A 24,894-nucleotide genomic window follows, 5' to 3' on the forward strand; every position below is an offset into this window, starting at 1 on the left:
GTCCCCAGCCAGCAGGCTTCAGCCTCTGGCCTGAGCGGCAGGGGCCTGTGCTCGGAGGCCAAGGCTCCGGGTTCGATCCCTCGCCAGCCCAAGCTGGGGGTTGTGTAACTGGCTGACACAAGGGCGCTGTGCCTTGTCCCACGGGGGTGTGGGTTCCCCCTCGCACCATTGGTCTGGAACGTTCTCCTTTCTCTCTCCCAGGACACCCAGAAGGCCAAGCAGTTCCTGCCCTTCCTGCAGCGGGCCGGCCGCTCCGAGGCGGTGGTGGAGTACGTCTTCAGCGGCTCTCGGCTCAAGCTATACATGCCAAAGGAAACCTGCCTCATCACCTTCCTGCTAGCAGGTGAGCCAGCCTCGTGTCTGCGGGGGTGGGGCTTGTGCCCGTTCTGCGGCGGTCCCTTGCTGGGCGGGCAGCAGCTCAGCCTGCCCTCGATCTGTGGTGCCCGGCGGGGGCATGGCACGGGAGCTCTCAGGCCCGCCATGTCGCAGCGTGAGAAGGGTTTGGAATGGGGGAAGGTCTGCAGTCCGTCTGTCCGTGCCAGTGTCCCAGCTCCCTTTGTGACTGATCTGAGTCTGATTCCCCTCCCCACGCTGCTGTGGGCACATCCCCTCTGTGTGTAGGGGAGCGAGCAGCACTGAACCCAGCTCTGGTGCCTTCCTGCACCTCGGCCGCATATCCTGCGCTGTATAAACCTGCCTGGTACCCTTCAAGGTGCAGAGGCTCTTCTTCCCCGGTGCCTGCTTTGACACTGGGGCAGTGTTTCTAGGGGACCCCCCCAACTTATCTCCAGCACAGAGCCCGTTTTCTTCCACCTCCAATGGCTCGCTGCCTCCTGCGGGGGGAGATCCAGGTTTGAACCCTGGCCCCGGCCCCCTCCTGGCGGCTCCGGTACCTGAGCCAGCTACACTGCTCTGTTCCATACACATGTAGCTCTGTCTGTCTGGCGCCTTCATCTCTCCCAGCAAAGCGCAGCCACGAGCCGCGTGCTCGGAACAATGTTCCTTTATGCACCCGAGGAGCCAAGCACTGCGTTTCTTCCCCGCTGACGAGCAGTAAAACGTGTCTTTCTTGGCGCTTGCTGCCTCCTGGAGGGGCTATGTTGTTACGGGCGAGGCAGCGCCTTTCCCCATCACGCTCGGCACTGAGCCCTTGAAGCCTGCTCTGCTTCTTCGTTCTCGCGGATCTCTCGGGTGAGGAGTCTCGCCTGGCTGCAGTGGGGCTTGCTGGCAGCCGCTTGCCATCTGCCCTGGGTCTCCTCCTCCCTGCCAGGCTCTGGGAGCTGCCTTCCCTCCCCTCCCCTCGTCTTTCGGCAGGTAGATGGGGTCACAGGACGCAGTGCATCTGGCTGAAGGATATGGGGCCCGAGATCACAGCTGCTTCCCCCACTGTCAGTTCTTGTTGAGCGTCTCTCTCATTGCATGTGAAGTTAATGATCACTCTGCAACTTGCTCTGCCTTCTAGAGGGATTAATTGAGCTGGGGCGCCGTAATCAGACAGGACTGCGGGCTCTGCCGAGGCAAGAGTGCTGAGCGGTCAGACTCCCGGCGCCGGGGCTGGGGCTGCGCACGCCCCGGCGCTTGTTTGCACTGCATCTCTGCTCTTCCTGGAGATCCCCCTTCCTCCTGCCAGGGTGCAGAGAGGGGTCTCTGGGTCACTGGCAGACAGTCCTGGAGTCCTGGCTGTTGGCCTACACACAGACCTCGGCTTTCTTCCCTCCGCCGGTCCCCAGGGAGATCCCACGTGGCATGGGCAGCTGAGCCTTTGAGTCATGATGTAGGAGGAAGGCAAAACAGCTGGCTCGGGTTCAGCGCTCTTTGTTTTACTAACACTTCTGTTTATCCCTCCACGCTTCTCCGCCTGGTGCCTAGATCTGGGCGTTTCCCGTGACCCTGTGGAAGGAAAATGCTGCACTGGGGCTCTCTTCCAGGTGAGGGATGCCCTTACGGCGCCCAGCCAGGCCGGTGTGGAGTATCCCAAGCCCCGCTGGTCTCTGCTCCTCTCGGGTGCCCCGACGTCACCGGCTCCATGGTGACACTGCTCTGTTCGGTCTCCATGCAACCAAGTTCTTCTCCAGCCAGCTCTCGGAGAGGCTCGGGCGGAGTCTGAGTGGTAGTGGGGTCACTCCGTGGCCTCCCAGCAGGCTGCCGGTGAGTCTGCTGCAGCCCTCCCAGAGTCGGGTCCTGAATCTCATTGAGCAGTGAGCTGAACAGATGTGAAATGTATTAGCCGGTAGCTACAGCGGAGTGTTGGGAAAACAGCTGTGGCCCTTGTATCCCAAAAGCCCTCTGTAAATCAGGCAACGGTTCTGAGCCTCTTGTGGCTCACTGCCGGGAACTCCGGGCCCTGTTCTGCCGGCTGCCTCTGCTCCTGGGGGGGGGGGGGTTTGGTGTCCGGGGGGGGGGGGGGGTGTGTTTGAGGGGGTGGAGTTGCTGTTTGCAAGCTGTTGGGCTCCCTGTGCCACTGCCGCACATGGCTACATCCTGGACCTGAGGCTCTTGTGGCCAAGCATATGGCCGGCTGGACAAACTCTCTGTGACGAGATGGCATTTCTCCCCGCCGCTTTGCCCTGCACCCTGGCCTGGGCGCCGGCTCCGGTGCAAGCTGTGTGCTAGAAAATGGGTTTCTCTGCCATAGCCATCCAGTCACCCTGGCCCAGGTCCCCAATCTCTGAGCCGGACAAGCCCTCAGGAATCCTCAGGGGTGGTTTGAAAGGAATCTGTGGGAGCTGCTAGGAATGGCTCTCCCCACCAGCTCCAGTGTGATCGATGGCTGGATGCAGGTAGTGTTCCTCTGCAGTACTTGGGTGCTGTCTGTCTGGCCCTGTTGCAGCGTAACCCAGGTGCCCGGTGTGTGACGCTGAATGTGTTTATGGCTCTCCTGGTAGAGGGGATGCCCAGCACCCCTGGCTGTACTCACGGGGGGTAGCAGATGGCCCAGACCTCTGGGTACAGAGCGGGATGTGTGCACCTTACATTTTTGGTGGGGAGCATGTTGGCCAGCTCTTCTGGGATGTTACGTTTCCACCTGGGCAATCCAGAATCTCCCGTCTGGCTTTGATTCGGGTCACTTGTCCTTATCCCTCTGCCCCACTTCTGACTGAAGCCAGGCCTCTCCTATGGCTACGAACCCCCAGCCTGGCACTAAGTAGGTGGCCCCACAGATGTTACCCAGAGAGGCAGGACGGGACAGTATGGCTCTGCCTGTCTCTGGTCTGCTGCGGGACTGGGCTGAGCACCCAGGTTCCTTACAACGCAGAGTCTGGTGTTGGATTAGCTCCTCCTCGGGACACGCTGCTCCCATCATCAGACTCTGAGGCCATCTACACTACCTGGCTTTCTGTTCTATTTCCCCTGCCTCTTTCCCGGGGCAGCTCAGCCTGGGGGGTGCCAGAGGCTGTCTCCACTGCACACCATGTAGGGTAGGTGTGGTACGTGGCGCAGTGAAAGGCAGGTTCCTCACTGCCAGCACCTTTCCCACTGCCTGCTTCCTGCCAGAGCCTTTCCCCACTGCTGGAGTCTTTCACTGCAGTGGGGAAAGGCTCCGGCCGTGGGACACTCTGCTGCTCGAAATAGCCCCGTAGCCATGGGAGGCGCTGGCTGGGCGAGTAGAGCCCTAGAGGTACCTATCCAGCTACGGTCCCACAAGGTTCAGGCGTGTCCCTGTCTACACTGCTGTTTGGACCCTCGCTCTCCACTCTGCCTCGTTGTCAGAGGCGGTAGTCTTCCGGCTCGGGCCACACTGTACGCGGTCTGTGGTTCTGGGCCCGTCTAACGGAGGCAAACACACCACAATAATCTGGGGCTCTGGTCCCTACCCGTGGGCGGGGCAGTGCCTGACAGTCTTTAGCCCCCAGCCTCTCAGCTGGGGTTGACAAAAATTAACAGTAGGGCCCCAGCCTGCGGGGCTGATAACCGGCTGTAGCCTAAGCCTCCGGGCCTAAGGTAGCCGGCAAACCCACCCAGTCAATAGCTCTAGCCCTGTGGGTGGGGCAGAGCAGGGAGCAGGCTTTAACTTCAGCTTGTGGGCTAAGGCAGCCAGCAAACACACACAGTCTCGGGGTTCAGATAGGCATGAGCACCCACACAGTCTAGGGGCTCCAGAGAGGTTGAGCACCCAACGGGCAGTCTAGGATGCTAGTGGGGTGGGGGGGTCAAGCAGCACAGTCCTCCTGGCCTAAACTGGGGAGTTGGCCACCCGAGGGTGGAGTGGCAGAGGGACGCGGGCCCACCCTACTCCACCGCGTCCCAGCCCAGGCCCCTAACAGTGGCAGAGTGATCTGCCACTGGGTTGGCAGGGATCCAGCCGCAACACGCCAACCCAGAAGCAGTCAGCCCTGTATCCGGCCAGTCATCAGCTGCCCCTGGGCTCCTTCCTACCTCCCCGGGGTTTGGTACTTCCGGTGTCCACTGGTCCTCAAGCTCCTCTGGATATACAGCTGATGGCAGTCCTGGCAACTCCTCACCTGGGTCTGTCTCCTCTGGGGGCAGGGTGCGGCCGAGCCCAGGTTCGGCTCCTGGTGCCGCAGCAGGGCAGAGGCGTCCATCTCCTCCATGGGCTCCAGCCCAACTGAGCTGCAGAGCTTTCCTTTTATACTTCCTGCCCCGCCCTGGAGGGGGTGGGGCGGGTTGGGCTCCGCCCACCAAGGGGAGTGTAGTGGTGCCTCAGTCCACTGAACTAGGGGTGTGTGTAATGTACGCGCTCTCTGTGCTGCCGAAAGGAGAGTGTGGTGTAGATGTACCCGTTGTGTACAGCAGCGGCTGGCAGGTTTAGCCACCTCTCATGTGCCCCTGCTCGGCGCAGGGCTGGCGACCCGGCGTGTTTACACCAGCGCTCCTGCCACTGGAGCTGCACCAGCTGTGGAAACAGCATGGAGTCTCCTGAAAACCTGCTGAGCGGGTCTGTTGCGTTCGAGGGAATGTCTGGGCTAAGGTGCTACACTGCCCAGCGTTACACAAGCTCGGGCTTGGTACACAGGGACCTCCGCCTGCTCGCACCATGGCAAACGCACCACCGAACAGCCTGTTCACCTCTGCTAAGGACACGGAAAACAAGGAAAAACAGCTACAGCCTGTGCAATGTAAGATGCTGAGTAAAGCTTTTCCTGTAACAGCCTCCCGGGTCCCCTTTCCCTTTCGCTGGCGGGAGCTGGGGAAGGAAAAGGCCCTTGTTTGCCAGTCGCTGAGATGGTAGAAAGCCAGTGATCGCTCTCCTTTTGGGGAGACGGACTGGGGCTGCTGCTGCGTCCAATCCCGGTTTATCCCGGGTGGTGGTTGGGATTCAGCCAGAGCCAGCAGGGCTGGCGAGGTCAGCTGGGTCCCTTTCTCTGGCCACCACTCCGGCTCGGGAGGGAAAAGGCCCAGGGGATGATGGGGGATGGTGGAGCTCGCTCCCGTAGCTTCTGTCTGTTCTTCTGTCTCTTCCCCCAAAGCCTCTTGCTGCAAGGACCCAAAAAGGGGTGATGGGTGGAACAGCCCATCCCCTTGTTACATTGTCTGCCACTTAGGCCTAGTTTCCTATCCCAGTTTTGGGTCACTGATTTCTAACGTAACTCAGTCCTTGAGCTGTATCTGGAGGCCATTTTGTTTGGACTAATTTGGTTTTTTTGCCCCTTCGTACGTTTTCCCTATAGGTTATTGTGACCTCTTCTGCACTGTCATGCACTCTTTGCAGCTGAGCTCACGACGAGGGTAAATACGTAGACCAATTATTGTAACAGGTACGAGGCCTCCCTCACCCCCAGTTACTAAGAGTCTGCAGTTTCTGGGGAGGGCTATTGGCAGAGGGAAGCTGTTCCATAAAACCGGCCTGGGGATAGGATGACCACAAGTTCCCCCTGCACTGAGCTCTGATCGGCTGGGGGGCTGCCCGGAGAATTACGGACACATCATCAATGTGTTTTGTGCGCATCCCTCTTCCAGAAGCTAGAAGAGACGTTCCTGCCCCGGTAAAGCTGGTTCATTTTCTAGCTTGTGCACCAGCATCACTGACCGCTTGGAACCTACTGCATTCACTAATGTTGCAGGATCTGCATGGAAAGGTAGGGGAGAGTTTTTATTGTTCCTGTAGGTCCTACAAAAATGCTGAACAGTGTTGTGGGTTTTTTTTTAAAGAACTCCTATTACTGGTCCATTTCTGAACTAATACTTAGCCCGTCTGTAGCCCTTCCCAAATGCCGTGGAGCCTTTATTAATAGCTACCAGGCTCTGTTGGCAGACTAGCTGGTGGTAGCGGCAGCAGGTACAAATAACCAGAGGAGGCTGCCGTGCTCCCTTTGTCCCCGTGGATGGGACCAGCTCTTCCTCTCCGACGCTGTTGACTTCAGGGTACTTGATTATTGTGCAAGTTGCAGTGCACAGAGCTTCCCGCCTCCCCTGCTGTGTTCTCCTGGCTCCATCAATGGGAGACAATGTGGGGCTGTGTTTATCTCTCTTGTTCTTGTTTCTATGGTGATAACCATGTACAAAGGATAACCCTGAACACTGATCGTTCTTAACTCAGTTATGAAAAATTCAGTAAGCGCATAAATAAATAGACAGGCGTCACACAGACAGGAGGGTTCTGTAGACTCTGGCTCTCGCCTCTACCAGAGGAAGAAATTTTCAGGATACATTTAAATTTACAGCCTTAACCTGCTTTTAGTCCTTTTATCGGGGAGATGGAGAGCAATCTGTGCCCTTGAAAAGGAGACGCTTGACAGAGGAGCGGGGTCTTTCTTCCTTCCTAGCTCCCCCACTGCTGCTGTCTTTGACCTCCTCTCTCCTTCCCCGGGCCTCTGAAATTACCAGCTGGCTAGAGACCCACCCCACCCTGAGAAGCTCTGAGAGGCTCAGGGAACCCGAGCAGCAGAAGGCTGGTCTGCCGACTAACGCACTGGGCTGCAGCTCAGGGATCTGTGTGGGGTGGCCTTGGGCATGTCACTGATTCTCTCTGGGCCTCAGCTCCCCTTCTGTGCGGCGTGGATAATGACACTGCCTTTCCCCCTGTCTTGTGAGCACTGTGGGGCAGGGACCCTGCATCACTCGCGGGTGGGCTATGCCAGGCGGATCTCAGCCGGGGCCTCCAGGAGCTACTAGGATAGTAAGAACCAGCACCAAGGGCCCCTCCTGACGCCACTGTGCATGGAATGGAGTGGGCAGCGCACTGGAGTTCTGCACTGCATCCCTTGTGGCTCGGACAGTGACAGGCAAGGGACTCTCTGGTAGGGCCTGTGTGCTCCAGCAGGGTGGAGTGGGCGGGGGGGGTGTCTACGTGTCGTTCAGCAGCTGGAGAGGGCAGGGCTGTGGCACTGAATTCCTCCGTGGCTGCAGAGCCCAGGTTGTGCCGTGCGTGCGCTGCGGGATTTGAAGTAGATGTTTTGCAGCTGGTGAAGCTGCTAGAGAGGCCTGGCAGATAGGGACTGTCCTGGGGCTCGGGGACCTGGGTCCTATTCCCAGCACTGCCACTGGGCACGTCACTGCCCCTCTATGCCTCGGTTTCCCCAGCCGTGAGAGGGGGTGATGGTGCGGGCTTGCCTTGGTGAAGCCCTGTGAGCTACAGATGGACAGCGCTGTCAGAGAACAGTTGTGGGGTTCTGCGCTGGATGTGGCAGTTGCTGCAGAGATGGCCAGTGGTGGGTGGCTGCAGTGACGCCTGCTGCCCATGCCGGTAGGCACATGTGCAGCTTTCCAGCCCCCATCTCAACGCTACGCAGCTGCGTGTTGTGTGCCCGGCTCCTTTCCCCCCCTCGCGGCTGCCTGTTCGCTGTGGATCAATTGCTGTGAGTCCATGCTCCTCGTCCGTTCGCAGGACCCCACCGGCCGGAGCGCCAGCTTCATCGGTGCTGCTTGTGCTGGGGAGATGGCGCACTCCAGCCGTGATGGTGATCCTGCGGCTTCCTTCCCCGGGAGTGACTGGAGATCTCACCTATGCAAACTGTCTGGAACATAGGGACTTCCCACCACGGCAGTGAATATCTCTGCGCTGCACAGCTGGGCGGAAGGAAGTGTGCACCCTGCGCAGTGTGCAAAGGCCTTGCTGCTTCCATAGGCCCATTTTCCAGAATCTGAGCTAGACGTGTGCTTGTGGGAGGCGTGTGCGAAGCCAGCTTCTCCGTGTGTGGGCACAAGTCACTGCACAATCTTATTTATAATTAACTAGCCTTAAAGTCAGCTGCAAAAGACAAGGAAGACTCCCCGTGCCAGGGCCTCTGACATCTTACAATTTTAATAAGCAATAAAACTCCCACTTGGGGGGAAAACCACTAAATAACGTGTCTGCGGGATGGCAGGCTTGGAAGCAGCTGGCACGGGGGATTCTCTCGGCTTGCCCTGAGAGCTCATCTCCAGTGCTACCCCAGTGCCAGTCACGCCCTGTGTGCTCTGTATGAATACGCATCGCTGTTCATTCGGAGTGTAGAGCCAAACTCCCTCTGCACCACGACTCCCGCTCCTTGGGCTGGACTTGGTGCCGTTCTTGCACCCGGCTGGCAGACTGCGGGGTTTGGCTGTGCAATGCTGCTCTGGGGTGATTTCTGCATAATCACGAACCCCCTGCGGGAGCTGGGAGGGCAGGACTGGCACCACCGAGTTGCTCAGAGGAAAGGCATGGGGAACGCTCTTGCCAATCAATTCCCCTGCCACCCTCCCCCCAATGAATTAGGGCGGCGAGATGCTCCCCTAGCACAACACTGCTAGGGCCTCTATATGTCTGAGTGGAATCCTGCACTGCTGTCGCAGGGGCATGAATGATTCAGATGGCTGGTGTAATTGTGTTCCCTGCGTTTCTGCCCTTAATGAGACAATTAGTGGGGCTGCTGAGACTTCAGAATTCTCTTTGCTTTCTGTAATTGAATTACTGTTTTATGGAAATCCCCCTCCAGTCCCCCACTTCCTCTCCATGCAGAAAGCCGCCGTTCCTTTCCAGGATGGCTTCACCCAGGCCCGGGTGCTGCGCTGGCTGGGGAGAGTTTGCCTCAGAGGTCTGGGGCAGCAGCTGCTGAAGCTGTGTGGGTTCGCTTGGCGCCAGCAGGACTGTAACAGTGGCCAGGAGGCGGCTGGCCTAAAGCGCGGTATGTAGACATCAGAGCCTCCCCCGTCGCAGCACAGGCTCCCCCCAGGACACGGGGTCAGGGTACTTGTCTGAACGACGTGGGGCCTTAGCGATGCCCTGTGCTCTGGGAGCATCCCTGCACCACCCCCGGGGGCTAATGGACGAACTGCCTGTCGCGAGGTGGGGGGCTTTCTGGGGGAGGGATAGCTCAGTGGTTTGAGCATTGGCCTGCTAAACCCAGGGTTGTGAGTTCAGTCCTTGAGGGGGTCACTTGGTCCTGCTAGTGAAGGCAGGGGGCTGGACTCAATGACCTTTCGGGGTCCCTTCCAGTTCTATGAGATAGGGGACTAGTCCAGGGCACCCCAAACCTTGCTGGCTCCCACTGGGAGCACATGGTGTCCTCCAGTCACACCCAGCACATGGTGACTAATGGAGCTCCTCCATCCTGGGGGGAGGGGGAAGGGACCAGATCAGGCAGAGTCATGTTACTTGCATGCCTCAGTGGGATACCTGGCTGACAGGTGCCATAGGAGAACCTGCACAGAACTCTGAACCATGACGATTCCTAGCTCTTGGTGCGTCACTATCATTATCCCCATTTCACAGGTGGGGAAACTGAGGCACAGAGCACGGCAGTGACTTGCCCAACATCCCCCAGCAGGCCAGCACCCGAGCCTGGAACAGAGCCCACATCTCCTGAGTGCTCTAGCCAGTAAGCCCCACAAGATACCTGGCAGGGTGCAAGTCACTGTGGCAGGTGGCTGGCATGTTGCCCTGTGTGGAGACACCCAGCACTGGGGGCTGGCTCCTGTCTTTGTTAGCGTGGCTGCCAGAGGTGCTCCTAGGGCTTTTGCGTTTAGCTCTCCTTGAGAGACAGCCCCGTTGTTAAGAGCCAAGGACCCCAGCACAAGGCAGCGTGTTCCCACCAGCCTACAAGGCCCCTCCGTCCGTGGACTGAGGCTCTTGGGAGGGGGGAATCAAAGGGCTTTCGGGACACTAGGGAGTCCTGTATCTGCCTGGCTGGCAAGATGGGCCCAGAGACATTGCCCTTTGCTGTCGCGCTCGTTGCTGGGCGACTGGGGTCTCTGCCCCGCGGCCTCACAAAGGCTAAGAGCCCAGCCCATCCCTGCTTGCCCACAGGAGTTCTCCAGCCCCTGGTGCCTGGGCGAGGTGGGACCCGGCAAGAGGTACCCGGCCTGCGTTGGCACGTTCCCGCCTGGTAACGCTGATGTCAGGCCCGTTAGCCTGTGCAGTTGCTGTGCATGGCATGTGGCCTCCAACACACCTGGGGGAGATCAGCTGCATGGGGTGTTCCCAGCCCGCTCGAGTTCCAAGGCTTTGGAGGGAGCTGCGTGTTCAGGTGGGAACCCCCCCTTCCCCCAGTAGCAGGGCTGCTGTGTCACCCGGCCTCCTCGCAGGCAGCAATTACCACCACCCTGCTTAAGAGCCGGGTCTGCTGCTGCTCCGGCTGGTGGGAGCAGGCGGAAGAGTCTGCAGTGTACAATTATCTCCCCCATTTATAGTTCAGCCAAGTGCCTGGCTGGTGATTGGCATGAGCATGCTGTGCCTTTCCAAAGGCAGCGTTAATTGAAATGGGTTTCCCACTGTCAGAACCAGTCACCTGTTGCCCCGCCCCCGTTTACCAGGCAACTGGAGGCCCTGTTGGCCGTCCCCTGGGAACAGCGGTTAAATATATCCATCCTTTCCCACAGGCGGGTCCCCGCCCCCGGTGCGCTGCAGCGAGGTCGGGGATCAGGTGCTGGCATTGGGTGGCGCCGCGAAGTTTGGTCATTCGACATTGAGAGGGATGCTCTGAGCCCTGGTAATGGATGGTTCCAGGGTGTGCTGCACTCGCTGGAAGTTATATTTAATCCCCGTTACTATGGGAACCGACAGTCGCCCGATCAGAGGTTTGATTTCCCTGAGAAAAGTTCTCAAAATTAAAAATATGGCCTGGAGTTGGGCTGCCATAAACCCCGCCCATGGCCTCTGCCTGTCCCGGCGGACCAGCGACAGTCTGAGCCACCCCAACCCTGGCTTTCCAGCACCCTGCTCTTAGCCTCGAGGCTCGGTCGTGTGTTAAAAGGAAAAGGAAAGCTAGCCCGGTGCCTTGGGAAACGGCAGGCAGGCCGGCCAGGCCCCCGGCGCCTCGCTAAATGAACAATGACCAGCTGGGGGCATTGGTCCCCTTGTCACGGCACGTGGCTCCATGCAGGAGCATGGCCGTGCAAAGGGGCAGTCATTCTCCATGGGAACCCCAAGGCAGCCTCTTCCGGCCTTGCTGCTGGAGTGACCCTGGTCAGCCCGGGCTTAGCCTGCTCCACCTGCCCGGCTGACACCTCTGCGCGCTCTTCTTGGCAGCTCGCTGCTCTGTCACGGAGCCCTTTGGACTTGAGGGTCTGCGGTGAAGGGCTCCTCCTCGGTGAGGATGTAAATCGCACGCAGCAAAAGGGATCTCCCCCAGCCCGGCCCTGCCGGGGAGAGAGGCTGCAGCATTAGTCTTGATTTTAAATCCTAATGGTAAAAAATCTGCCTTTCCGAGAGCTGCAGGTGCCCTGAAAAATTACCGTCATGCCAGCCTCCCGGTTTCCCAGTGGCGTTAAAAATCCCATGCTCAGCCAGGAAGCCAAACTGTGCCAACTACAGACAGGCTCTGTGCCCCCGAGGGTGTGAGGGGGGACAAATCCTGTGTCTGCCCCAGCTTGTCGCTGCACTTGGGCTGTTGTGGACCCCTGGGTAAAGGAGGAGCGAGTGGCAAAGTCCCAGGGCCCTCACTGAGAACGCCTTGCCAGCTGCCCCTCCTGCCTTTTAGAATAAGGAGGGTCCAGGAGCATGCCCCCTACCCCATCCTGCCCGGGATAGCCCATCAGCTGAGCAGTCTGCCTCTGGGATCCAGAGCGGGGAGGGCTGGCTCTCCCCCAAGCTCCCTTGTCCCTCCTGGGTGAGAGCGTGCAGCAGCCCACCTGTATCATTCTGGGAATTACCTGCTGTTTCCATGCCATCCTGGCTCCCCTCTTGGGAGCGTGCCCTCAGCGCCTCCTCCCCCCCCCCCGCTCTCTAATCAAGTTGTATACATTAATTATGGACTGAAAGGCAGGTAACGTGCCAATTAGCATGGAAAATGAGGTGCTGCTTCTGCCTTCCCTTGTTTTGGAGTCTGTACATCTGTTGGTATCTCTATTCCCGGGGTTAATTTGGATTTTTCTCTCTCATTTTTAAATTGGAACATGGTGTCTGTGGGCTCAGTGCGTTTTAAGCTGTTCCCTTTTGTGATGCATGCGCTTATTAACTCCACCGATACACCCATTTGCTGGTAAGCGTTTGCATTCTAAATGACAAGGCGACATTTCTGCTATATTTGCACTGTCCCCTTGTTGTGCATGATGGTGCACGTGCTGCGAATGCAGAAGTGGCTCCATCAGGATCCTTGCAGAAAATCCCTGTGCACAAGCTCCTGGATGGCCTGTGTCCCAGCTGCCGGAGCTCCTGCCTCGTGTCCTGGGGATATGGGCTGCCATGCTCCCAGCTACTGAGGAGGAATTTTGCAGGCCCTTCCCAGGGCATTGGGAAGACTCGCCCGGGGACTGGGACACACTAATTACCATCGGAGCAGCCTGGGTGCCCTGTAATCTATCGGCTGTAAATTGGATGTGAATGCTGCGGCCAGGAGCGTGGTCGGTCGGTCTGTAGTTATAGTTTTGTCAGGCAGGTGTCAGTCCAGAACCCAAGAGTTAATTTTCTCCATGTGTGAACCTGGAGCAGATTTGGCCTTCTCTGCCCCAGCGTGCGTCAGGCCCCACTTGTGTGTCTCGGGTGCCGCCGATCTCCTGGTGGTTGGTAGCTCCTGGGAACAGGCTGCATCAGTGCAACAAGTGCTGCCCCTCTCGGGGTTTGTTTAGTTCTGGGCTGTGTGTGGAACCCGGGGAGACTGGCAGCCCAGCCCCCTGCGAGCCGAGAGTCCAGGCGTGTGGGGCACGGAGCTTGTGCCAGTGCTGAGGTGAGTCCTCTGCAGGCCCAGCGATCCATCCCAGCAGGACCCAGGGCTTGGACGCCTGCCTGGACCTTGCGCCGTGGCGGCAGAGGAGCGTGGACCGAATGGTGATGGGATGAGGGGTATGAAGGGCAGCGATTGGGGGAGCTGGAAAACTTTTAGAGTGGGGGAGCTGTGCCCCCCCCCCCTTACCCCGTCTGTGCCTCCCGCCGCCCCTAGAGCTGGGGCCAGGAGCAGGGCTGTTGCTCCAGGAGGGCGGGACGCAGATGGGGTAAGGGGGCCACGGCTGGGGCCACAGGTGGGGGCAGGGGCGGAGCCTTGGGTGCGGGGCTGGCAGCCGAGACCTGTGTAAAACCTGGGGTTGCTGCAGCACCCCCCGCACTCCTAGTTCCCTCGCCTACGGGCAGTTCTTCACTCCAGCCCTGGCAAATGGCCCCGCGGTTTGGTCGCTGCCGTTTCTGGAGTAGAGGGATCTGCACTGCAGAGAGCTCTGCCGCTCTCAGCAGGCTGGCCTGGCCGAAGGCCCTGGCACTTCACCGTGCTGTCAGAAGGGGAAGGCCACCCTTTGGAGTCGGTCAGAGACCAAGCCAGGCCCTGGACAATAAGCCAGATGTGATCCAGTCAGAGACTGGGTCTCCTGCTCTCCTAGGGGAGCAGCGATGGGGCCTGACCCGGGCCATGTGTGGCCTGGGACCCGCCCCTGCTAACATACAGGTACAGTCCCAGAGAGCAGGTCCCAGCTTGGTAAGATGCTGCCTGGAGCTTGTCCTCGCTCCATGCTCCAGCCCGGGGCAGGGCGTCGGCCAGGTGCCAAGAGAGCCTTTGGATGGGCGTGGTGCAGGGATGCTGCCTGTCAGCGTGCCGTGCAGTGCCCTGCATGCTGCGCATGGCCCTCCTCTCAGGGCAGATGACTTCACGTCGCGGCAGGAGTGGGGTGGCGGGTCAGTGGCTCCGCGGTCACCAGGCAGGCGGGCTAGGGCAGAGGTGTAGCCGGGGTAACTGAACTCCCTGGCTCTTGCTGAGACAAGCTAGCACCTGAGGTGGTCACCAGGCGGCGTGTGCTTCTCTCTCCCTTTCCTGTATGAATTGAAGTGTTGATCGCACTTGTCATTTGAATAACTTCTCCGTCTTGGGATCCCTGATGCTGCCGCTGGTCCCAACGCACCCTGCGCGTCACGCAGAACAGGTCGTGGGGTCTGTATGCGCCGCCGAACGCATGCTCTACAGGGTGCCTGCTGTGGAGGCTGACCGGAACGGCATCCCCCTGCAAAGATCCCAGACACAAAACAAGGCGGAGGAGAGATGCAGGTCGGGGTTCGAGACTTACATCTCCCTCCCTGCCTCTCGCTGGTTAGGAGGCTGTTGGAGTGAATCAGGCAGTGCGGGGCTGGGATACAAGCTGGATAGGCAAACCTGCTCCTCCCCAAATCCTCTCGCGCTCCTCCATGTCTGCGGGAAGGTGCATTGCAGCCCTGTCTCCAGCCGGGCCCTTTCTGCGCCTTGCTATTTGGAAAATCTGGGGTTGCTGATGATTTTTGAGAGTCTCTGGAGCTGGACTGACAAACCTGGAGGCTGGCGCCTCCCTGCTCTCGGAGGTGGGCATGGCAGGGCCTTGGCCTAGTGAGCTTCCCCTCCCTCCATCCCTCCTGCACGCAACTGTAACGGGGTGGAGCCGTTCAGCCTCTCTTGGTGCTTGCCTCTGTCCTGAGACGGCCAGCTGGGAGTTCGTGGTGAGACCCCCCCACTCCTTGCACGGGGTCCCTGAGCTGGTGCCAAGACAGCATGGAGAAGATCCATGGGCTGGAGATTTTCAAAGGAGTTCGGCCCCGCACCCCCATTGAAATTCCCCTGGGGTTGGGGGCCTGACCCCTGGGCCTGGATTTGAATTGCTGCCCTGTGGGTGGAAGGCTGCATGGCCCATTCTCCGTCCCCTGCGCGTTGCCTCCACTGTAGGGAACTTGTTGGCCGCTGGCTGAAACCGTGACTGGAGTGGGCTTAGCGTGACCAGCCCGGGCTGTCTGCACGGAGAGGCTTCCTGGCCCGCGCTCCGCCATCCATGGGAGCCCTTTGCACACAGCTCCTCAGCCAGCGTGCCGCTAACTATACAGTAATGTCTCCGGCCCGCCGCCAGCCCCGGGTATTGGAAACCAGCGAACCGCCCACTAGAGTAACAAGCAGCTGCTCCAGGTTGGAGAAGGTGCAGGAGTGGAGCTGCCTGGTCTGGACTATTGGCCCTCGCCCATTGCTGAGTGGCTGGGGCTGCCTGGAGGGGATTGCGCGCTTTCCTTCATGCCTTTCTCTGAAATCCACTCATGTCACTTATTCAATGGTTCCGTTATTGAGGAGGGCTGAATAGAGAGAGGAGAATTTCCTTTGCAGTCATTCACTCGGCTGTCAGGTTCAAATGCAGCGCCCGAGCGAAGGGGTGCAGACCGGAACTGCGTGCAGCAGTTGGCACAGGGTGGCACAGTGAGTGGCTCGAGGTCATGGGTTGGGCAAATAAGTCACCTCTCGTTCATCCGGCCTCTCCAGCTCTCCCCTGAGGAAAGTGGTCATGGGTCAGCGTTGCTTGGACCCACCTGGGCGCGCTAACCACAACCCCCTGCTGTCGCAGGATTTTTCTTCACTTCTTGGCTGAAGCTGTTGTGCAGTGTTGCTGTGCGCTGTCAGATAGCTGCCTTGCTCCACCCCAGAGGTGGCTGTGTTTCGGTGGTGGGCGAAGCAATCCCTATGACTGCAGTGTTCCCAGACAGAGAGAATGTTAAGGTAGCGACAGGGGAGATGATATTGCTCTTCAGTATAACGCTGCAGCCCAGGCCCCCCTTTGGACAGGATGGCGCAGCTCCGGAGCCTGCCACAGAATCATGCTTCAGAGTCAAACCATTTGCAAACCCCCCCCCCCCCCCCCATGTCTCACCCGCAGGCTGGAGACGCTGCCACCATGGACCACAGTGTGCTGCCTTGTAAGTCTAGTGGAACCCCACGCAACCACTGGTCCTGAAACCTTTAACTAGGGGTTGGGGAATCCAAGGAGCTGGCCCCGAGCTCAGGCCATGGCCTGCTGGCTGTCCCACCCTTGAGCGTGGGCTAGCTCTGGGTCAGGCAAGCGATGCCTGAGGTGCCCCTCCTCCAGCTGGGGGAAATGGGCCCGCACATACTGAAAGCATCCTCGCTCTCCTGCCCAGGCTCCAGTCTGTAAGGGCAGTGTGTGCTTGGGTCAGGGCTGATTCCTACATGGTAAGTGTGGGACCTGTGGGGGTGGGGGGGAGGCGCTGAGTGTTTGGGGGGAGGGGGGATGTGAGGAGATGCCAGCTGCTAGCCACAGGAATTGGGGGGGGAGAGAGAGAGAGACAGACAGTCTCCCCTTAACTCTGCCCCGTAGTCTGTGGCTAGATCGGCCCCTTGCTTGAGAGTGGGTGGCTGGGGGTGCCCGTGGCTCGGCACAATGAAAGGAGGCTGAGCTTAGTGGAGCCCTTGCTGGCCCTTCACCGGGTCCTTCCCACAGGCAGAGAGCCCGTCTTGCTAGCCAGCGCTGGCTGCTCGAACGGAGTCGGACACCTCCACGTCAGGCAGCCTGGGCACCAGTGTGGGGTGAACTGGCCCTTTCCATCACCTGCCCCAGAATCAAAGCAAGTTCCCAGCTCACCCTGTCTGGCCAACCTCAGACGGCCTGGAGCAGCCTCCTCTGGGCGGCCCCGGCATGGCAGCCACACTCCCTCTTGGGAGCCGGGGGAGGGCCGAGGGGCTGCGATCCAAAGGGCTTTGGGATCTCAGGGCGTGAAGCAGAAGAGCTGATTAACGTTCACAGGGTGAAAGGTGGGGAGATGCAGGAGGGAGCGAGGCCGGGAGCCCAGCGGCAGGTCCGAGTGGGGGTGGGGAGGGCAGGGCTAAGCCATTGTTAGCTCCAGGCATCATATTTATTGGAAAATTAAACTTTCGCCCTGAGTAAGCAAAGTCCTAACTTGGTCACTGAAGCGTCTTTCCCTCTAATGAGCCCTGGGCAGCCCGTATGAATTATTCAGCGAAATCGCTAATAACAGGCCAGACGAGTTCACGGGACTGGCAGCTCCTTGGGCCCGTGGCCTGGGGAAGAGAGAGATCAAAGGCAAACCCTGCCTGGCCTCATGGGGGTAAACTCAGTAGTTGTGGGGGGCAGGGGAGGGGATAAACCTGCCGTCCTGTGCCCCTCTGCCTCTGTGCCGCAGGGAGCCAAGCAGCTGTGTGTCTGGAAGGCTGGGCCTAATTCTGGGCTGGCTGGCTGCAGGTGTCTGGCTGGGGAAGCACCGTGGGCGGAGCTGGGTCTTGGAGACTTGGAGGGTAGCTAGACACGGAGCCGACCCCAGTAGGTGCTATGGAGCACCACCTGCATGGAGGACGGCAGGGCCCCTCTCCCAGTGTGCCTCTAGGGGGTTCTGTGCTGCGAGAAGTGGGGAGAAAGACTCAGTGAGTGGGCACTATCCCCTTGGAGCCATGCTGACTCGCCCCAGTGTTGCAGTGTGCTGGGAGGGGGCCAGGGCAGCGGGATCTCTGCTGACCCCAGCATCCCAGCGTGCTGTCAGGTGTTCTCTCAAAGAGGTCAATGTCCACATCCTAATCGCTGGCCAGTCAGCTCCCGGGGCATTTCGGGTAGCGTTGGGCATCTTCCGGCCTCCTTATGTTCCCCTTGCTGTCCTGGTTGTGCAGCGTTGCTGTGTGGCTGTTAAGCAGCGGCTGTTCCACCCCAGAGGTGACTGCACATGGGTCATGGGTGATAATTCCCCAAGTGCTTTGGGAGGGGAAGTGCTATACAAACATAGGCTGATTAACATGAAGAGGTTGCCAAAAATGAACCAGGCCCCCATCTTGGTCCCTGAGTGGAAATTCCCTGTGGTGCAGCCCGCTCCTTTCCCTGCTGGCTGGTGATGTAGATGGTTACCCAGTTCACCCCGCCCGGGGGGATCTTGCCTGCATGGACAGCTGGGCTATTGGAAATTGCAGGAGGTGGGGTGCAGCAGGCAGTTCAGACCCCCTCAGCGCAAGAGCGGATCCTGCCTCTTGCGTACCGTGGACCTGCCGGCAGGGGTGTGGCTGGAACATCATCCCAGCTCTTCTCCGCTCCCGGCTAGAGCCAGCGTTGGATTGCAGCAGTGTGCTCTCCCCAGCCGCAGGGTGATGGGGCCTTCCCCGGGAGTGGGGCTTAGCAGCAGGCCGAGTCCTTGCGGAAGAGCACAGCCCCACAGCTGGGAACCAAATAGAGCTGCTCCCATGTGGGGAAGGGAGGAGTCCCTGGGCTGGCCTGATCCCAGTGGAGGAGAGAGCTGGGGGTGCAGGAGGCTTCCCCGCACTTGTTGGAGTGGGGTACAGAGCTGAGTAGGGGGAGCCCAGGCTGGAGAGCGGAGAGAAAGGCGAGCTCTGTTCTCTTGCAGGCTAGAACGTAACTGTGGACGCCGAAGGCCGTGTGATTGCTGGCCGGACGGCGTTCTTTTCCGGGGCAGGCTTGTCGGCTGGGGGCTGCTGCCTCCAACTGGGTCAGTCAGGGCCAGGAGCTCTCGCGGCTGCTCGTTTCCTGTGTGGGATGAGTCTGATCTCAGGCCACCCCACTGTCACCGGGGGCACTGTGTGGCTGCCTTGTCGGGGGCTGCCGAGGGGCTGAGTGTTGAGCAGGCTGCCTGGACAGAGCACCCCTAAGGCAGCCCCCCCCTTTTCCTCCCCCCCTCCTGCCCCCGCCCCCCCCCGAGGCCTGGATGGTGGGACGAGGCTGGGAGCAGAGACGTATCCCTGTGTGGGCAGCTCCCTCCTGCTGTCTGATTCCTCCCTGGGCCAGGCCTGTGTGCGGAGTGGAGTGAGTGGGGAAGGCAGAGCAAGGTGGGGGGGAGCCCCTGGGCTGTGGGGAATTGCGGGGGCAAGGCGGTGTGTCCTATAGCCCTGGAGCAGAGCTTCCCGGGGGACCTGCCAGTGCTCAGCACCCCGACTGCCCCCCGGTGAGCAGGCTGCTGAGGGAGGGGTGGCTCCTTCCATGCCGAACTCAGCTGTGCGACAGCAGGTCTCCTGGCACCGGTTCGTTGCCCCCCGCCCCCCCTGCGCTACGTGGCCAATGTGGGTCCATCACCTCCTGGTGAGCTGTCAGAGCTCGCTGCAGGCCTGGCCACATGCAGGACGTGCCGCTTACGGGCTCGTCCCCTGGGCAGGACGGGCATGAGTGTGGGCAGGAGCCGATTGAATACTCTGCTCCTCAGATAAACGCTCTCTAATTAGCTGCCGTACCTTGTGTTTTAAGGCTCTGACTAGGGAGGTGTTAGCCACGGGCTAGCGCTAATGCAATTGATCCAGCTCCCAGCCCTGCAATTAGTGGCAGGGAAAGGGGCTATTTATTATCGCTCTCAATTCTCTGAGCGCCGGCAGTTTCTGCAGATTGGCCTGGAGGAGGAGGCAGTCCCGGGCCAGATCCGGACCTCGCACGGACTGACCGAGCTCCGCTTGAGTTTACATTGCTCTACATCCTGCTCCACACCCTCCCCTCCTACCTGCTCCTCTTACTGCAGCTTGGCATGCCGCAGGCTTGTCTTGTCTGCTTTGTGGGCACCTTTCGAAGTCATCGAATGACTGGATAGCGGGACCCTGCTGCAGGGCCTGAGTGCGCTGTGACCACTCCCCTTTTCTCCAGGCAGACAGCTGTCCTTTGGTCACCCTGTTCTCTAGCCCCCAAACACCCACCTCTCCTTCTGGGAGCATCTTCCCGACCCCCCCCCCCCCCCCACTCTCCTCTCACTGCCCACTGCGCTTTCCCTAGAGCCGTTCCCTGCCCTGCCGTCTCCACCCTGGTGATCCCTGCTTCGCCCATCCAGCCATCAGCTCCTCTCCCACCCTGGAACGCCCGCCCCGAGCCTAGCCGCCAGGCTTCCCATAGGGCGGTGTAAACTCTTTGGGGCAACGCTGGGGCTGATCCTCACTGGGCATCAACGACCCTAACCCTGACCACCCGCTTCCAGCCTGGCCTTGTCCCCCGCTGTGACGGAGCAGGGAGCGGGGCAGATTTGACCTGGGAATGTTGCAGGGGGGTTGCATTGGGGATGGGGGACTTCCCTTGAAGGAAGCTACCTGAGCCGTAACCTGAGCCAGGAGGGGGGTTGGGAGAAATAACCCCTTCTGCCCGGGAGACTGAACAAAGGGGAGGAGGAGCTGGGGGGAGGGGGAAGAGAGGAGCTGCGGGAGGAGGTTTGGTTTGGTTTCAGTTTTGGGCTGGGTGGTGCAACGCAGGGAACCCCAAGCTGGGGGCTAAGCTCCCTAAACCCCCCAGAGGGACTTGATTGAGGAGTCCTGGTTGTACCTACACGCTCTGCTTGGGACTGTGTTCCTGTCATCTAATAAACCTTCTGTTTTACTGGCTGGCTGAGAGTCATGGTGAATCTCAGGAAGAGGGGTGCAGGGCCCTGACTCCCCCACACTCCGTGACACCCGCCACCCCAGGTCCGGGGAGCTGGGGGGCAGCACTCCGGCTGGAAATGCTGATGCAGGCGCTGCTGGAGTGGGAGGTTTTCAATGTGGGTTAAACCCTCCTAGGGGAGGGAAAGGTGCTTCCCTCAGCCTTTGTCAGCTCTAATCACCAGCTGTGTTTAATGTATCTCACTTAGCAACTTCTTTCTCTTGTTCTCTTGCTGTTTGCTTGTTTTCTGCTGAGTAGATGGGAACTTGCTTGGGTGTCTCTTTTCTTCTCTGTTGTTTGAAAGCAAAATTGAATGCTAGGTCAATAATCCCTCTGGTTTGCAAGCCAGAGACAAAGCCCTTTAGAATTAGGGCTAAATATGGGAGCAGGGTAGGGGGCCAGGCAGCCTGGTGGGGAAGTCTTGGGGAGCATGGGCTGCTGGGCAGGGCCCAAGTGGCCTGGTGAGGTGAGCCTCGGAGGGCTAGAGGGCCTGGAGGGGAGGGCTCCGGGCGCCCTGGCTGCTGGGCCCCTCTGTGGCGAGGGTAGGGAGGGTGTGTTGGCCCAGGTGGTCTCTGGCTGGCAGCCCGTTGGCGCTCAGGACAGCCTACCCAGGGAGGAGAACTTCCAGGCCCCTGCTCAGGGCTGCCCTGTGCTTTGGTGGGGGGCATTAGCTGGATGAGAAGTCCCATAGCACTACAGTCGCTGCCCGCTGGTCAGACCAGGGAAACGACAGGCTCCCCTGTAGATTAGTGACCCCCGGCGCTGCCTGGCTAATGCCTCTGTGGTTCCAGGCTCTAACCCCTGAGTAGCGGGGGTGTTCTGGCCCTGGAGGGGCCAGACAGAGGCCGGGGGGACGGGGGGGGGTGAGCTGCGTGCTCCAGTGAAGGGGAGGGGGGAGAGCCGCTAGCAGGAGCTCAGGCACCTGTGGCCGGTTCTGTCGGAGCTGGGCTGCAGGTGAGGAAAGGGGCTCACGTTCCGTGCAGGAACTTTCCAATTGCTAGGTGGGGGCGGGGAGAGGGACTTGCAGGACCAGTCGCTCTCCGAGTTTCTCTGTGGCTGGTGTCCCGAGTCCATGGGCGTGGGACACGGGAGGCCATGTACCCTCTCTTGTTATTGAGTCAGATCTTAAAGCAGTTTACAAACATCAACCAGGGCAGGGCAGTGTTGTTAGCCACTTGTTCCAGGTGGGGAAACTGAGGCACAGAGGGGCAGTGGCAGCACTCGGGCTAGAACCCAGGTCTTCCAGGGCTGTCTCTTGACCATAAGGTGAGTGTTCCTCCAGCAGGGTAGTTTCTGGAAATGGGGCCTTTGTTTCCAAAGCTTTGCGGGTTCCGTGGAGTCAGCCCCATGACTGTTTTTCATCGGCCGGTTTTTGATGCCTGCCCCATGCGTTCGTGCCACGGCCTGCTGAGGAGGGGTGGTGTCTGGAGAACAATTGTTGGTAATTGGCTAATTGATTAATTGCCAAAATAATTACATCATATAGAATAATGTGCGGGATTGATATTAAATCGCTGCGTGCCTAGGAGCTGTATTGATTCTTGGAGACAAGCCAGAGCCATCGAACCATGCCTTTGTCGGGCGAGACGGGACCTTGAGAGGTCACCGAGTCCAGCCCCCTGTGCTGAGGCAGGCCCAAGTAATCCTGGCCCCTCCCTGCCAGGGGCGTGGCCAACCTGGGTCAATCCATAGCTGCTCTCTGGACGACTCCAAGCCAGCCAGACACCCCCCTAGTGAGAATTGCACCCCCCTTTTCAAGCCAGCCTGTACTTTCAGAGCCAGAGAGGGGAAGTGGCTTGTTTAGGAACATGGAGAGAAGTTTTTAAAATTGCAGCCAGGCGCGAGAGAAACCAGGAGCTGCCAGCACCCGGGCTCAAACCCTCCGCAGCAAGGTGCTTCCACGTGGGCTAGGGCCCAGGGTCTGCGGCAGGGGAGCGCCTGACGTAGACTATACGCGGGGACGTGCTGATTAGCCCTGCTGGGGGAACTGGCTGGAGGCAGCCTTGCGGCCGCGGTTTGATGGTGTCCATCGCGGGTGGTGTAGCAGGGTGTCTGCACTGCTGGCAGCAGAAAGGAGGCCATGAGCTCTCCGCCCCTTCCTACACTCCCTCCCTCTCCCTGCTGCCAGAGCCCCCCAACGCACACCGCTCTACCCAGGGGGGATGGGGGCTCCTTTGCTTACACAGCCAGGTGCTGAGAAGTGGGGCAGGAGGGAGGGAAGGAAGAGCAGGGTCTGGGGGCAGAGGGGCAGTCTGTGACTTGGGTACAGGAAAACCTGGGGGTGCTCAGGTGGAGTGTGTGCAGCCCTGGGCACTGCTCTGGCGCCAGTAGCTGGTGATAGATCTACCCTGCGAGCTGGCGGGGCCTGGGCAGCAGGAGCCTTCTGGTCTGTTCCCCAGGGCTTTGCCCCAGGCGGGCGCTACCCTGCCCGTGTCCTTGTGAGCCAAGCAAAGCTAAATCTCGGCAGCCCTTTTCCCTTTCGCTAATTTCCTCTCCCACTGCCAGTCCCCCTCTTCGAGCTTGTGCCTGGTACATCTCCCCTCTTTCAACGCTAGGTGCTGCCCCCTCCATAGCCCCCACTAGTCGTCTCTTAGCCAGACTGCTGTCCGATTTACTCCACTGACTCTTTCCTCATGAATCAGTCATGGGCCTGTTTCCTCTTTCGTGGCTTTTTAATCACGTCCCTTGCCACTTTTGCTAATGATCAGAGATGTAGTGTTCTGGCCAGCGTTCCGCCGAACTGCTCCCACTGCCCCCAGGCCGTGCTGCCGCCACCCGGCCATTTACGCGCGTCGATTTTCCTTTTTATTTACAGAATTATTTATTGTAATCATCGATGCTGGAAAGTAAAACCCGTCTAATGCAAACGTGCTCGCTATAGGCGAGCCAGGTCCATTGTACCGACTTCAGGGATCTTCGCTGCGGAGATTGATGCTGTCTTTCCAGCTGAAATATAGATATTCTGGTGCTATAAATATTTGCAAATAGAGTCATAATTGAATCTCACTGGCTCGTTGCATTCTCCCAGAGAGATTCTGAAGCCTGTGTTCTCAGGCAGCGAGTGAGGGATGGCAGCGGTGCCGGCTGGTGTGTTCAGAGGGAGAACACACAAGAAATCGCACCGAGGGGATCAAGCGGCTGTCCGTGTCTGGCGCAGTGAGAGCCAGCGCCTGCCTTCCTCCCCCGTCGCTGTGATGGCTCCAGCCCTGACTGGGTGCTGGGCATTGCAGTTGAAATCAGACCCCAGCGCCCTGAGGGCCCTGTCTGACACGGTGCAGTTACCTTTGGGGGACTTGCAGCTGCCCTGCTCCCCGGCAGGGAGCGTGGGGTGCACAGAAGGTGGCTGCAGTGTGGGCACAGGGCGGGCTGGCACGGATGGCCCAGGAGCCGGGAATTGCCTGCACGAAGGGCAGTGTGGGCACAGTGCGTGCTGGCACAGATGGCCCAGGGGGTTGGAAGGCAATGAGAAGGAAAATGAGGGAGGTGGGGTGGGATTGGGCCAGGCTGCGGGGTGGGGGGTATGTGTGCACACAGTGGGGGGCATAGGGAGCTGGGCACCTTAGCCAGAGGGGGATGGTAGAGGGGGGTGCATGGCTGTGAAGGCAGGGCCATAACAAGCCGGTTGTGGGGTGGGGAAGCCAAGGGCAGTGAAGCCTGGTGGTGACAGCCCGGCTCTGGCATTGGCGTCAGGCTGAGTGGGAAGCTAGGCAGGGAGCCGACGGGGGCTTTGGGGCGCCCGCTGGGCTCTTTGCCGGGGCTGCCGATAGGCTGCGCTCCCGCCTGAGAACGCCAGCCAGCCTGCCCCAGCACGGGGCCGGTCCCACTGACTGCGAGGCGGGGGCTGCGGCAGCTCCCTCTGCATGCCGTGGGGTTGATCTGTGTGCAGGAGGCTGGGGATGGATGCTATCTGCGGAGCGGGAGAGCAGCCATAACTCACCCCGTCTGCAGGGCCGGGAGCTCTCAGCCTCCTCTGCGTCTGCCTGGGCCTTCCCAACGCCTGTGCAAGCCGGCCTGGCTCGGCCTGGCTCAGCCGGGCAGCACGCGGGCAGACGGGGCCCAGAGCGCCCTGCGGGGGAAGGGCAGCACAGTGGTGGGTGGAACTGCGTGTCCCTAGCTGTTCCTCACACCGGGTGCTGGCTGGGAAGGAGCTCTGCCGGGCCGGCCCTAGCTAAACCGGCAGTGAGCAGCACCGGCGAGGTGGGGGAGCCCGCTCAGCAGGGGACTTGGGGCAAGCAGGCGAATGGGGAGCGGGGGAAGCTCATGCCTTGGCTGTAGCAAACAGAGGGTGTAGGCGGCTGCCCCTTGAGCTGGCCCCAGAGGGGAAGAGAGGGGGAGGGGTTTACCCTAGAGTCCCGTAGGGCGGGGGTGGCTCTGCTGTGCACAGCTGGTGTCTGGCTCTTGCCTTCCATCCTCAGACACTGGAGTCTTAGTCTGAGACTTTCCAGGCAGGGATACACCTCCCGTGTCCCTCCA

At 59.9% G+C, this 24,894-nt stretch overlaps 1 protein-coding gene across 1 annotated transcript in view; it reads left to right on the forward strand.

Moving 5' to 3' along the window:
* LOC117873444 (staphylococcal nuclease domain-containing protein 1-like) overlaps positions 1 to 24,894 on the forward strand; it is a 162,297-nt gene that overhangs the window by 97,817 nt on the left and 39,586 nt on the right. Inside the window, exon 6 of the mRNA XM_034762821.1 lies at positions 202 to 343. Coding sequence (XP_034618712.1) covers positions 202 to 343 — 142 coding nt within the window. The remainder of the gene's footprint in view (positions 1 to 201; positions 344 to 24,894) is intronic.

This window comes from Trachemys scripta, chromosome 1 (genome assembly GCF_013100865.1).
Source record: "Trachemys scripta elegans isolate TJP31775 chromosome 1, CAS_Tse_1.0, whole genome shotgun sequence".
Classification (NCBI taxonomy): Eukaryota; Metazoa; Chordata; order Testudines; family Emydidae; genus Trachemys; species Trachemys scripta.